Raw genomic sequence first — 15,360 nt, 5'->3', positions numbered from 1 at the left:
ATTAGGTTTGAGTCTCAGTGAGAAAGGCGGACTATAAATGGCGTAAATAAATACATCGGAAAAGGGAAAGCTGCACTCTGCAAAGTTCATTGATGGCCAGCCGACATGTCCTGCCACCTGAGGCTAGACGGGTGGCAAGCTGAAAAGGGGCCTTCTCAGTCTTGGCACCAAAACCTTGGCGCTCCCTCCCCAGGGATATTCATCCGTCTCCCTCTATTCAACTCTGTCTTCTCCAGTGGGGGAAGAAGTTTTTGTTTCATTTGGCACACCCCAAATGAAGTTGTCATTGGCTCTCCTTGGTTCTGGTTTTGTGTATTTTTATGTGTTTATATGTTTTTATTGAATTATTGTATATATTATTTTAAATTATGTTTTAACATTCAAATGGTCGCTGTTTTGAGAACCCTGTTTTGGTGGAAAGGTGGCATAGATAGATAGATAGATAGATAGATAGATAGATAGATAGATAGATAGATAGATAGATAGATAGATAGATAGATAGATAGATAGATAGATAGATAGATAGATAGATAGATAGATAGATAGATAGATAGATAGATAGATAGATAGATAGATAGATAGATAGATAGATAGATAGGGATGGGGGGATAAACTGTGTTTCTTTGATCTGCAAGACAAAAAACGGGCAACAAAACTGCCTAAATTTTACCAGGGCCATTTCCACACTATTCACCTTCATCTGGAACGCTGCAGAATGTTGTGAAAAAAATGCAGAAAATAGCGTCTTCTCGCGCAAGTTTTGCGCGAGTCTTGTGTGAGAAGACGCTATCTTCCGCGGTTTTTTTGCGACGTTCCGCAACGTTCTGGATGAAGGTGAGTCATGTGGAAACGGCCCATATTTGAATTCCTTTATTTGCTTGTCTTTTAATTCCACAACTTGTGTATATTTCCCCCCCCCCCGGCCCCGTAGGAATCATTAACCAGTGGCAGCAAGAATCAAAGGACAAAGTGATTTCTCTCCTGCTAACTCACCTGCCTTTGCTGAAGCCGGGGAACATCGAAGCGAAAGTGGAGTACATGAAGCTGCTTCCTAAAATCCTGGCCCACTCGATCGAACACAACCAACACATAGAGGAGAGCCGGCAGCTCCTGTCCTACGCCTTGATACACCCCGCCACGTCCCTGGAGGACAGGAGCGCTCTGGCCATGTGGCTGAACCACTTGGAAGATCGCACGTCGGGGACCTTCGGCAGCCAGAACCGAGGCCGGTCCGACTCGATGGATTACGGGCAGTCGCATTACTATCACCAAAGACAGAACTCCGACGATAAGCTGAACGGGTGGCAGAGCTCGCGGGACTCGGGCATATGTGTGAATGCCTCCAGCTGGCAGGATAAAAACCTGGGCTGCGAGAATGGCCACCTGCCCCTCTATTCTTCCTCCTCCGTCCCCGCGACCATCAACACGATCGGAACCAGCACAGGCACAAGTAAGTTGGCCCCATCGAAGCGGTGGGTGGTTTCTATTGAGGGCGCATTTGAAATGGGACGGGAGGAGAGGGGTGGGCCTGGTGGGGTGGCCCTTGCCCCCGGACAAATCCCGGTTGTGCCCCCTCCCAGGACAAGCAAAGGAATGAAATCATGTCTTACGCTGAGAGGTTGAACCTGTAATCCTGCTTTTTTGCAGGGGGGGGGAATACCAAAAGTCAAAAGCCACAATCTACTTTGAAGTCTTTCTGCATAAACCTCACCCCATTGAGGCTCACCTGGCGCCTGCTTTGCCTTTTTTTAAGGCAAAACACATCTTTTTACCCAGGCATGTAGTGAGCGGGAGGGTATCTTACCAGCTTTTTAATGGTCGGCTTCTGTTTTTATGTACCAGTTTTACGCTGTTTATGTCCAGTGGCTTGTTTTTGATATTGTTACGTGGTTTTAATCGTCAGCTGCCTTGAGCGTGACTCTAAGAGGTGTCATAGTACAGCAGATAAATAAATAAAATGGAAAATGAATGTGAGCTCCAATTCATTTTAACGCGGCTCACACAGGAAGCCTTTGTGGTGGATTGTGTCCAAAGGAATAGCAGAGTCATTCAGCGTACAGTGGGTCTTTTTATCAATTGCATGCACCCTATCCATATGGGCTGCATTTTTGCGCATTTGGAGATGCCCAGCTCTTCTGTTGCATTTTGTTTCACTTTTCTCTCTCACTGTCTCGACATTAATCTTTGTATGCTTCCCATGCATCCCTTCTCTCATAATGGGAGAGGGGTGTAGAAAATCATTGGTTCCAAATGTTGTGCCTATGCTGATAAATAAATGGTATGTTGGGCCCCAGAAATCTAGTTAAAGGATTCCATGTTTGCGCCATTAGCAGAGTATCATTTAGCAGAGGAAGCGTGATTATAGGTGGTTATGAGCTGGTTCTGCTGGCTGGTGTGTGTGCAGGAAAGAAAATAACAAAGCATACACTTGCTTATACATAGAAAGGAAATACGAGTTCTTTATTGTAGGAACTCCATACTCTGATAGGAAAGGCGGAGAGACAGCTCCTAACTGCCTATCTAGTCTAAGGATGGACATGGACAAGTCCTGCATCCTTGTTTCCAAGATGGAGGGAGGAGAAGGAGAGAGAAGTTGCCTGGAACAAAGCCAGGAAGAGGTGAGAGGAAGTCAGAAAGAGAAAATCCTAAGAATAGCAATCTGCATATCAAAGGACAGTCAGAGCAGTAGACAGAGTGCCCTGACCTCTCTATCTTTCTAACTCTTTGGTTTGTCCCCCTCTGAAACCAGGGGAAAGGGACAGTGCTGAGTCCTCCTTTTCCAATTTATGCACCATTATGTAGCGTAATGGTTTAATGAAAAGTAAGCACGAACTTTTGCTAGCCGTTGTAAAGTGGCTGGACTTCGGGACTGTGTCAAGAATTCAGGCTTACATTCTACAGAAGACCTCCCAAAAAGCATGCATGAAATGTGCCCCAAGGATGCCTTTGGACATAGGAAGCCCAGGCGAATGCTGTATCACGAACGAATGTTACATTCAGAAGGAGAAGTTAGACAGACAGACAGCACAACTGACTTTCTGAACCATAAGACTGTGTGTTGCCAGTCAAATCCTTTACATATAAAATGTATATGCCGCCTCTGTAGACACGTGTAAAAATGATAGAGTAAAATCATAAAAACAACCATCATAAAATTATCACTATTAAAACCACCACGAAAACATTAAAGCGAGCCATGTTTCTTGGATGTCTCCGCTGTTGGTTGGATTACACTGTGTATCCCGCCTTCAGTCTCCGGGGGAAAAGGCAGACTATAAATAATGTCAATAAATAAACAGAGCACAAAGAGTTAATGCTCTGCCAATGAGAGGCAACCATTTCCCAATAGAAGAACATGCCTTATACCATGTCATGTCACTGGTCCATCTCGCTCAGTATTGTCCATCTTTATTGGCTGCAGCAGATCTGGATCTCGGGCAGAGAAAGGTCTTTCCTGACAGCCATCATGTGAGATTTTTAATGCCAGGAATTGATCCAAGGACTTTTGGTTTGCAAAGTAATACCATGGAGGCACAGCTCTTCCCCTCAAGATAAGCCTCTCTCCTCATCTCTAGTAAAGAGCCCAGTAGCACCTTTAAGACTAACCAACTTTATTGTAACATAAGCTTTCGAGAGCCACAGCTCTCTTCGTCAGATGCGTTGTGCTGCTACAGGCTAACATGGATCTCCTCATCTATATGTCTCTTTTGATCTGAAGATGGGATGGTTGGTGATTTCTGAGATCAATTTGGCCAAAGGCCGCTTGGTGGCATCTGTAACTAAAAGTTGAACCACTTTTGAACTTGGCCCTGCTAATGTTCTCTTCCTTCCTTGTAGAGAGACAAAGAATTGATCTAGGTTTCGTTCAGAGGTTGGATTAGGGTTGCCATCTTGGGAGCATTTGGAGGGTGGAGAATGGTGAAATGGCATCACACGCTCTAGAAATTCCTCCAATCTCTATGGTAAAGCCATAGAGATCTGAGAAATTCCTAGAGCATCGCACGATGCTGTGATATCACTCAGGAAATGACGTCACTGTGTCACATGATACCATGCCTCACTCCCACCCAGTTTTGCTCCTGCCACTCTATTGAGCATTGACTGGAGCGGTGGGAGCAGACAAACTGGTAAGCCTAGATTGGAAGTGCTCAACAAATCATTTTCACACACCCTTAAAAAATCACGATTCAGGTCCAGTAGCACCTTAGAGACCAACTAGATTTCCTGAACACTTCTTCAGATGCAGCTAGAATCTGAGTCCATCTGTCCTTATATCTTGGAGAGTGGAGTGATTACAGAAGCTGAATGATAATAGCCGGTGAATGACAAAGGCAGGTGTGATTGAATAGGGTGGGGTATGCAGAGGGGTAGTGGGTGTGATCAGCACTGGTAACTAGACAGGAAGTCAATGTCTCGATTCAGTCCAGGTGGATACATTGTCTTGAGCTTCGTTACCGGTTGCAATTCCACTACCAATGCTAATTTCTCCACACCCACTACCCCTATGCATACCCCACCCTATTCAGTCACTCCTGCCATTGTCATTCACCAGCTATCATCATTCGGCTTCTGCGATCACTCCACCCTCCAAGATATAAGGACAGATGGACTCACATTCTAGTTATATCTGAAGAAGCGGGCTGTAACTCACAAAAGCTCACACCCTACCACAAGTTTTGTTAATCTTATAGGTGCTACTTGACTCTTGCTCTTTTCTGCTGCTACAGACAGACTTAACATGGCTACCCATCTTGAACGTGGACTGCGTTGCAAAAGCAAGTTGCAGCATCCGACACGAGGACAGTGCCCAACCAACACAATATGCAGGAATTCAGAGGGTAACATGGTGGAGACGCGCTTCATTCTTCTTTCCCCCACTGTGTGCCCAAACGCTGATCTGTTAAAGGATATTCATCTCGGATCTCCAAATTTCCCCTGACGAAGAGTTAACTCGCAGCTTAAGAAGCACAGCCATGTTTCTGTCTCACCATAAATTCACCTCTGTACCTTATTACTGATTTATATCTTCTGCCAGTCACAGAAAAGCATATTTGGGGGGAAGCATTGGGCAGGCAGGAGCCCGGCTGGTGTTTGCATTTATGGTGTTAGAAAGACGTGAGAGTTGTAATCGTGCCCAGAACAACAAAACCAGCAGCCTTATGGAAGCACAGCGGGAAATCTTTTTTGTGGCGAGGCGCTGGCTGACCTGCGCATCAGCATGTGGGGACCCACAATTAACGCAAGAACATTACCGTTTTTCTTGGAGCATCTTTCTTCTTATGCATCCTCCACTATAACTGTCGAAATCTGTTTTTTTAAAAGCAGAATTTCAGTTTTGCAATTAGATTTAATTTATGCCATAATGTGCCTATAATGGAGCCTCGACTGAGCTGGCTTTATTCGTGGTTGGTTGGTTTGTTGGTTGATTTTAAAGCCAGCATACCACAGCAGTGATGGACTTGAGTTGCCAACTCCAGCTTGACGTCATTCCCGGTGCGACAAGGAAGTTCTCCAGAGTGCAGTCAGGCCATCGCTGGCCTGTTTCCTGCACCTTCCCCCCCCCCCCCCGCCAGCCAGGTAGGCAGTGGTGGGAGCAGAGACTGAGAATGGGGAATCCCCCTCCACTGGGGGAATGGGATCCCTAGTTTAAATCCATTATTATGAGTCCTATCTTCTGTTGCCAACAGGAACAGCTTCCGTCCCTCCCCTTAGTGACAACCTCTTAAATACTTAAAGAGAGCAATCACGTCTCCCCTCAATCGCCTCTTCTCCAAACCGAACATTGCCCAGTGCTTCAGTCTTTCCTTGCAGGCCCCTCCAGGCCCCTGATCACCGTGGTTGCTCTCCTCTGCACCCGTTCCAATTTGTCCACATCCTTTTTGAAGTGAGGCCTCCAGAACTGCGCATAATATTCTGGGGAGGGCAGGGTATAAAGTGGGACAATGACATCCTGTGATTTGGATGTTATGCCTTGGTTGATACACCCCAAGACTGCATTCGCCTTTTTAGCCGCTGCATCACACTGACGGCTCATATTTAGCTTCCTGTCTACCTGTATCCCAAGATCCTGCTCACACCCACTGCTCCCCAGAAGTGTCTCCCTTATTCAGCATTTGTTAGGGGTTGTCTGGGTAACCCAAAATGAGAATAACTGAATTTCCCCTGGAAGTAACTTGGCCCTGCTGTGCCCGGTATCATGAGTGGTATTGTGGGAGGCGATTAACAATTGAAACATCACACACAGGAGGGGTGTGCGTTTGGATGTATCTAAGCCAAAATTAAACCTGAAAATAGCTGTTTGGGATTGGTGCTACGACAGCCAGAATTACTCCAAACACCCCAGAAATTTTGGAATTAACAAAAATTTATCTCCTGGAAGTGCCGCTGTTTTGGGGAGGTCTTATGAAAGTATATCACGAAATACTTTAATAAATTTTAATAAATAGCAAATGTAATAAATTTTGTTAGCCTTAGAAGAGCTACTGGTCTCTTGCTCTTTTCTACAGTTTAACTATGGTTAGGGTTAGTGTGTCAGGCTATGGATGACAGGATACAGCAGACAGATCTCTTGCCCATTTGCAGTAAGACACAAAGTTCTTGGTCAAAATGGCTTTTATTCAGAAATCAGATCATTTCCATATGCAGGTCCATAGGACTACTTAGAAGCAAGGCAGACATCTAAGCAGCATGAGCAGAAGTTGACAGGAATGGCATCATGCGAGAGACACTTCTCTTTTACCCTTCTAGTTTACACCTTTCTCCCCCCTCCCAACTGTAAACAATACTTTGGCACTCTCTTGGTGTGAGAACATTTCACATATTTGTGATATCACGATGAGTTACTAGGAGGCAAGACACAGCAGTCTGGGAGTGAGCACAAAGTCATAAACAATGGAAGCTGTTACAATCCAATAGATAAACACCTGTAAAAACCTGAAAAAGAAGAGTTATGACACTAGCAAAGTGATATTGAGCTATAGCTAGATACACTGTGTTCAGCAAAATTGGCATGGATGGAGCTCAAAACTGACATGACATCGTGTGAGTGTCTGAATGTGAACCACTCCACAGATTACAGTTAGTTAGGGCTCATCAGACCACTATATGGTTTGAAATTGATTTATTAACATTTAACTGTAGTTTTGTGTAGTGAATGTGAATGTTTAGGATCATAGCTAACTCCCTGGAGACTGCCTGGCAGACTCATCGATAAAGGTGATGAAACCAGCACTCGTGGGGTGTGTGGGCTGTGTCCTCTGCAGTCCCGTGCAGATTGCTGTCTACAACCATCGGTTTCAGGAGCAACGCTGCTCGGGAATGCACTTGTAGGTGTCCCCCTCTTGGAGAGTTCTCTATTCAGCCGACTTTCTGGCTTGCTCCCGTCTTTCCCACCAAAGCAGCTCTCTATGTGTGCCTTCTTTCCCCTCTTTCCTCAATGTTCCCTCCACACCATCCCTACACAATCAGCCCTTCTCCCAGCTCCAGGTACTTCCCGGCTGGCCACAAAGAGGGCCTTCTGCTCTGCTCCCTGACACGTAGCTCTCACTCTGCCGAGAGGTTTATAGAATCTCTCCCTCAATAGAATTTTTCAACCAGAGTTTCCAACACAGGATGTGCCCAGAGAATTGACAGGCACTTCCCTTCGACTCGAACGGCAAGGCTTGGAAGAGCTTTTTCCATGATCCTAAATCCCATAGGCAGAGGCTTTTCCTGACTAATACAGAGCCACTCGGTTTAGTTTATTCAAAGAGTCACACTTCAGAGAAAGACCTCTCACAGTATCCCGTGCTTTTGGCACAAGCTTGTATCCTTTTGCAGTATTTGTCAGCTTTCAGATTATATATTAAAGAGAGCTTTATGCGAGTCTCCTTTCACAAGACTTCTGACATTCCTTCACGTGTCAGGAGACGCAATGTTGGCCGGGAAGCGTAGTTTTAAATGACGGAGCCAGCAGAGATCACTCTGGAGGGGACGGATTCCGTCACAGCCCTCCGCCACCTCTGGTGGGCTGTCTCCCCTTCCGGAGCCTTTGCCCTGCCACCCCCACTGCTTAAAACTTTGAATTAACCGAGCCTATGAGAGAATTCATCCCCTCCGGAGCAATCTCCACCGGCTTTGTCTTTTAAAAGTACACTTCCCAGTTAACATTGATTCCACTTCATCAGATGCATGGAGTGTCAAACTATACAATACCATTTTTAACACGTCGTGTCTGGGTTTCTTGGACCTGACCTGCTTTCCCTGGGTGGGGGGAAGTTATCTGCCCCAGATTTGGAGCCGCATGAGCAGAAAGCCCATTTTCCCGGGACAGGGTGTGTGACGTTACCTTGCAGAGCACCAATAGAAACAAGGTCCAAAAGGTAGTTTCGAGTGGGTAGCCTTCTTAGTCTGTAGCAGAAGAACGAGATTCAACTCCAGTAGCATTAAGAGTCTCCCACATTCTGACTGGGATATAAGGACTCAATGATCTCCACTCCTACTTGTATCTCTGACTGAGTCTCTCTCTACATGGGACATCTTACACAAGAATGCTCAAGTGTAGAGAGACACAATGCTAGCCAGGAAGCGTAGTTTAAAAAGACGGAGCTGAAGGCTCCATCAGTTTCGCCTATCTACAGAGCTGGCAAAGATCTCTCCTTAGAGGGTTTGTTAATTTCCTCCTGGCCTCCCCAAAGGCTCTGTCAATTTCACCTTCCAGGGAGGTGAAATTAACAAACCCTCTAAGGAGAGATCTTTGCCAGCTCTTTAGAGAGGGGAAATTGAATTTAAACTATGCTTCCCAGCTAGCATTGCATCTCTCTGCACTTGAGCGTTCTCGTGTAAGATGTCTCGTGTAGAGAAACTCTAAGGGCGCTTTGACTTTTGAGAGCTCGTACCCTGAAAATCGTTGTGGTCTTTAAGGTGATGCTGGACTCAAATCTTGCCCAGTGACAAAGGATCTGCTTAGAGTGAGCTAGCTGTTGATGAACTGGCAGTAATTCCTGCAAGGAGGTAAAGAGACTCCCTGTAGTGAGCGAACCGTCCCTATTGGGTTCCATGTGGAGGGTATCAAATCTCTTTACGACTTCCAACTCAGCAGCTTCTTGATGGAGTCTCACTTTAAAACTTTCCTGCTGAAGAAATGCAACCTTTAAATCTATTATTAAACATCCAGACAGGCTGAAATGTCCTCCCTCACACACACTCTTCCTGGTTTGTGAGTTCCTCCATTTTTTAATATCTGACCCGGTTTATTCTCTTGCGTGAAGATAGTTTCAGGCGGGTAGCCATGTTCATCTGGAATAGAACATCAAGATACCACAGATGCTAATTTCTGCTCTAATCAGGCTGCACTGTACCATTTGCCGTTCTTTGCAATACCCTTCCCACACGTTGGCTGGGATATAAAGGCTCAGGGATCTCTATTCCTACTTGTATCTGATGAAGGGAGCTTTGATTCTCACAAACGTATACCCAAGAAATCCTCTTGACCTTCAAGGGTCAATTTGATTCGAATCTTACATTCTCTCGTACAGAGGCTGTACAGAATGATAGAAGGTTGTTGTTGGAACCTGGCTGCATGATCTTGAGCTAGTCACATACTCTCAGCCTAACCTACCTCACAGGGTCGTTGTGACGATGGAGGGGAAGAGAACCATGTTAAGCTGCTTTGGGTCCCCATTGCGGAGAAAGGTGGGATATAAATGGAGTAAATAACATTTTGGCTATAGACCATCCTGAGGTCACTGCTTCATACCCATATTGACGCTGCTCCACACGGCAAGCAACTAAAATAGATGAAAGGTATACTCTGAGGTTGTGAAAGGTCAGGAAGAGTTATTTTTATGATTAAACTGTATGTTATTATTTTAAGGTACATTTTAATGTAAATTTAATATTGTTGTTATCTGCTCTGAGCCTGCTTGCGGGGAGAGTGGACTGAAAGTTGAATCAATCAATCGATCAATCAATTACTAGAGGTAGCAGCAATAGCTAGCTTGCTTTCCAAAGCCAGTCGCCAGACTGCAATGTTTCTTACTGTCACACTACAGTTCCAGTGGCAACCCTCTAACCCCTCTGAGGCTTCTTAAGAATTCCTCAATGAGAAGAACAATCCTGGTAGATGGTCTGTCTTGCTTGTGGCAAGCCCAGCAGTGCATAGCCACAGGAGAGCATTGGGTGCAGTCTAAGGTGTACTTCATTGCGGAGTCATGGTGATCCGAGTAACCTTGTCCAGTGTTGGCTGTGTCTGATATAACCCTATACTCTGTAGTGAGCCACCAGTGGGCAGTCCGGTCAATCTGGGGACCGTTCCCTTCGATATACCCCTATACTCTGTGGTGAGCCCCCAATAGGCAGTCCGGTCAATCTGGGGACCGTTCGATATACCCCTATACTCTGTAGTGAGCCACCAGTGGGCAGTCTGGTCAATCTGGGGACCGTTCCCTTCGATACACCCCTATACTCTGTAGTGAGCCACCAGTAGGCAATCTGGTCAGTCTGGGGACCGTTCTCTTCGATACACCCCTATACTCTGTAGTGAGCCACTAGTAGGCAATCTGGTCAGTCTGGGGACTGTTCCCTTCGATATACCCCTATACTCTGTGGTGAGCCACCAGTAGGCAGTCCAGTCAATCTGGGGACCGTTCCCTTCGATATACCCCTATACTATGTGGTGAGCCCCCAATAGGCAGTCCGATCAATCTGGGGACCGTTCCCTTCGATATACCCCTATACTATGTGGTGAGCCCCCAATAGGCAGTCCGGTCAATCTGGGGACCGTTCCCTTCAATATACCCCTATACTCTGTGGTGAGCCACCAGTAGGCAGTCCGGGCAATCTGGGGATCGTTCCCTGAGCAGAAAATTTTAAAAGCTGCTATCTCCACTTGGCACGACCTCTGCCTGTGAATGACACCCTGCTGTGTTCAGATTATAGGCAATCCCAGTGGCGCGCTTTTCCGACAACAGCAGGCTCTGGCAGCCAGTTGTCCCGCTGCCCACCCGGACTTCATCCACTAAGCTCATAAGCATTCTTAGCACAATATTTACCTGGGTGTGAGCAATGAAAGGCCAGACTCAGATGTTACAAAGCAAACACCAGCACTCAGCTCTTGTCCTGGCCTCTGGGTCCGATCAATATGTCTGTTAATCTTCCTTCCCAAAGCAAATCTCTTGGGTCTTTAATGTTTGCTCTACTGTGATTCTGATGGTGTAGAGTTTTTTTTTTAAACCCTCATCAAATTTTAACCCTTATCTTTGGCCATCTCTCTACCTCTCTGACCATTCCCCCCCTCCCGTGCGTGTTATGTGCCGTTAGGTCGTCTCTGACCTATGGCAACTCTAGGAATGAAAGACCTCCAAAATCAAGTCCTATCATTAACAGACTTGCTCAGATCCTGCAAACTGGAGGGTGTGGCTTCTTTTATCGAGTCAAGCCATCTCATTTTGGGTCTTCCTCTTTTCCTACTGCCTTCTACTTTCCCCAGCATTACTGACTTTTCCAGAGCGTCTTGTCTTCTCATGATGTGACCAAAGTACGATAGCCTCAGTTTTGATATTTTAGCTTCTAGGGAGAATTCAGGCTTGATTTGATCCAGTACCCCATAAGCAGCCAGAAAATGCTCATTGGGTGCAGAACTGGTGGACAAAATCCAAAGAAGTGATATGCATACTGCGGGAGGAACGAAGAATCTATTTCCCCTGCCTGTGTGGTTAGAACACTGCTTACATATTCTGCATTTCATAACACTATTAATGTCATCGAACACATTCCTAGCTTTCTTTAAATCATCCTTCATTCTTAGAAATACAAACTGATTCATTTAAAATGATATTAATATGAAATTAACATAACAGACAAGCCTATGTCAGCAGGCAATTATTTCATTAAACAAATTACCAAAGAGAGAGAGGGAAAGTATGCCTTTGAAGAGGGAATAATCACAATGATTGCCAACGATTGTTCCACAGCAAGATTAAAGGGACCCCACTCAGTCTATAATTCTTCACAGCTTCCCGTCCCTTTCTATTAAAGCAGACGGTTTTTGTTCATTTCAATTGCCTTCAAAGCCCTCTTTAACCAATGAGATACGAGGAGGGCTCCTTTAGATTTCTAGTGTTTAGCAATTTCTAATTTTACCAGCTACTAGGATGCGTTCGGTAATTGTCTGCTTGGTGATAGCTGGATTCTTTAAATAATTTAAAGTTATGTTAACGAGGTGTACTGGCTACAGTGTTAGACTTGGGGGTCCCAGATTCAAATCTCGACTCAGGCATCATGTTCGCTGGGTAAACTTGGTCTAGTCATTCACTCTCAGCCTAACCTACTACACAGCATTGTTGTGAGAAGAAAACAAAATGGGGGGTGTCATTCATTCTACTTTGAGAATGCCTTGGGGGATGAACTAGAAAAATGGCAGTTCGTTGGGGTTCGTGGTTCGTCTCGTTTCACAAACCATGAACCAGCATGAAATTGCCCGGTTTACAAACCAGTTTGTTTGGTTCATGAATACGTCACTTCCAGGGCAGCAGAAAGTCTGCAGAAAGCCCATTTCCCCTCCCCCCATTGCCTAGGAAATGGATTGATCGGCACCAGGCTGTCTGCAGCGATGAACCAAAAAACAAACCAGCCTAAAAATCATCGCGGTTCATCAGAAATGCCCTCTGACGAACCACCGGTTCGCGAACCAGAAAACGGCTCAGTTCGTGACAAAGTTTGGTTTGTATTTCACTTTGTGCCCACCTCTAGACAGGATAGAAAAAATGTGATGGAAATCACTTGCATGGCTTGGACAGCATGTTTGGTAACGTGTTTTTCTTCTGTGTACCCAGTAGAATGTGTGGGGCGGTTCTAGGGGTGTTCCCCAGACTCCCTCTCAAATGCTGGGTTCCTGAAGCCTCTCTTTTCCTCTTCTCATCAATGCGTCCCTTCAACCCTGTCCCTGCCCCTTTTCTCCTGCTCTGAAAATGTATTCATTAGCTTTGGTAAAAATAAATTAAGGAAGGGGAGGATTTTGTTTCCTCCATGACAGTGCATCAAATCAGATTCAATTGAGCTTTGGTCTGAAAGACGGATTTGATTATGAAAGACGCATCTTTAAAAAAAAAAATCCAACCGCAACCTAATGTTTCCGTGGCACTAAAGAGCAAACATTATATATAACTTGTGGGTTTCTTTCGGTTTGCTAGATACCTCTTCTAATCTGAAGTTGTTTGCTAGCCGTGGAGCAGGAGTGAGACTCTACTGTCAGTATAGCTGCTGCTGCTGCTACTACTACTACTACTACTACTACTATTATTATTATTATTATTATTATTATTAAAATTTCAGACAACACAATCAATAATAAATAAAGATCACATGTTATCATTGATTGGCCTTGCTGAGCTGATACAAGATTCCACCAGAGACCTAGCTATCAACCAGATATCGGTTCCAAGTAACTCCATCTTTTGCAGTTCTGTAGGTGTTATGTCAGAAAGCTGCAGTTTTTCCATATAAGTTGCAAAAATTTTCAAAATGGTTCCCAGGGCCCCAGTGACAATGGGGACTACTGTTGCATTCTTCATCCGTAGTCAGGTGATTTTTGTTGCCAGATCTCTATATTTAATCGTTTTTTCTTGTTCTTTTTCTTCGACTCTGGCATTCCCAGGAATTGCAATGTCGATTATCCAGACTTTTCGATTTTCCACGACTGTTACGTCTGGTGTATTATGTTCAAGGTGCCGATCAGTTTGAATTCTGAAATCCCACAAGACCTTGAATTGTTCATTTTCGAGCACCTTTTCCACCTGATATTCCCATGAATTCTTTGATACTGGCAAGTTATACTTTTTACACAATGACCAATGAATCAGCTTTGCGACCCTGTCATGTCTGGCTTTGTAGTCCGTCTGTGCAATTTTGCTGCATTCAGAGATAAGGTGGGACACGGTTTCATCTTTGTCCTGGCAAAGTCGACATTTTGGATTTTCACTGATTTTCGAAATTGTCCCCAGTGCCCCGATGACAACAGGAACTACTGTTGTATTCTTCATCCATAGCCGGGTGGTTTCTGTTGCCAGATCTCTATACTTATTCATTTTTTCTTGTTCTTTTTCTTCAACTCTGGCATCCCCAGGAATTGCAATGTCTATTATCCACACTTTTCGATTTTCTACAACTGTTGTTATTGTTGTTGTTATCGTTACTGTTGTTATTGTTATTATTAAAATGTATAGTCTGCTGTCCCCACAAGCAGGGGATCCTAGTAGGGGATCCATATGGAAGATTTGTGCGTACCGTTATAATGCATTTCAAGTGTTCGGATCCCTTTACGTACATCAAACTTGACAGGTAGGCCAGTAGAATGATTGCAGAGGGAGGGGCGTTGCTGAGACTCAGAGAAGAGTGATGTGACTAAAACTCATTTAGTGACAAATGTGGTGAGCATTGATCCATGGACATCCAAGCTCACATTCATAGCAACTGTGCTATACCTTTTCTTAAAACCCCTTGTTTTTCAGTCTCCAGTCTACTTCCACTAATAGAGCCTCTACATTTTCTTCTTCCTACCAGCTGACATTTTCTCTGTTCTTCCCCTAGCTACATATGACCCCATTCCTTTACAATACAGCAATGTGCCCTTCTTGCTACAGTTGCTTATTTCTCCAGCCAGTTGTGGTGAGCGATGTCACATGCATGGACCAGTCATCCCCTTTATATTATTATTATTATTTATTATATTAATATCCCGCCCTCCCTGCAAGCGGGCTCAGGGCAGGTTACAACAGAAGATAAAATATACAAGATAAAATCACAATAAATTAACACAGCTTTCTAATAAAATACTGTATAAAAAGCATATAACAGAGGCGGAGGTGCGGCTTAACCCTGTGTGGTGCTCATATATGGAGTGTAGATGGTCAATACCCCCTAGAGAGTGGAGACCAGAAGAGAGGCTCATTTGGTGGAAACCCTGATGGTCTCAACCATACGCCTGGTGGAACATCTCCGTCTTACAGGCTCGCCTGGAGGAGACAAGATCTTGGCGGGCCCGGGTGTCCTGAGAGATCTGAAAAGTGAATCGTGACAAACGTTTACAGTGGAGGTGTTACCTCTGGACCACACAGCTTGCTTTCCTGTGTGTGGTGGTGGAGAGTGCCCTCAAGTCATAGCTGATGTATGGCGACCCCTGGCGTGGGGGTCTTCATGGCAAGAGACTAGCAGAGGTGTTTTGCCATTGGCTGCCTCCACAACCCTGGTCTTCACTGGAGGTCTCCCATCCAATTACTAACCAAGGCCAACCCTGCTTAGCTTCTGAGATCTGATGAAATCAGGCTCACCTGGGCCATCCAGGTCAGGGCGCCTTCATGTGTGCCCACAGTCAAATGGGAGCAG

At 45.1% G+C, this 15,360-nt stretch overlaps 1 protein-coding gene across 3 annotated transcripts in view; it reads left to right on the top strand.

Annotated features, from left to right (window-relative positions):
- The window catches only part of SAMD4A (sterile alpha motif domain containing 4A), a 202,126-nt gene that overhangs the window by 117,620 nt on the left and 69,146 nt on the right, over positions 1–15,360 (top strand). For all 3 annotated transcript variants that reach the window (XM_054970334.1, XM_054970335.1, XM_054970333.1), the window contains exon 3: positions 932–1,450. In XM_054970334.1, coding sequence (XP_054826309.1) covers positions 932–1,450 — 519 coding nt within the window. The remainder of the gene's footprint in view (positions 1–931; positions 1,451–15,360) is intronic.

This window comes from Eublepharis macularius, chromosome 2, assembly GCF_028583425.1.
Source record: "Eublepharis macularius isolate TG4126 chromosome 2, MPM_Emac_v1.0, whole genome shotgun sequence".
NCBI classification, from domain to species: domain Eukaryota; kingdom Metazoa; phylum Chordata; class Lepidosauria; order Squamata; family Eublepharidae; genus Eublepharis; species Eublepharis macularius.
Note: the sequence above shows the minus strand (reverse complement) of the source record. Positions and strands in the feature narration are given on the sequence as shown.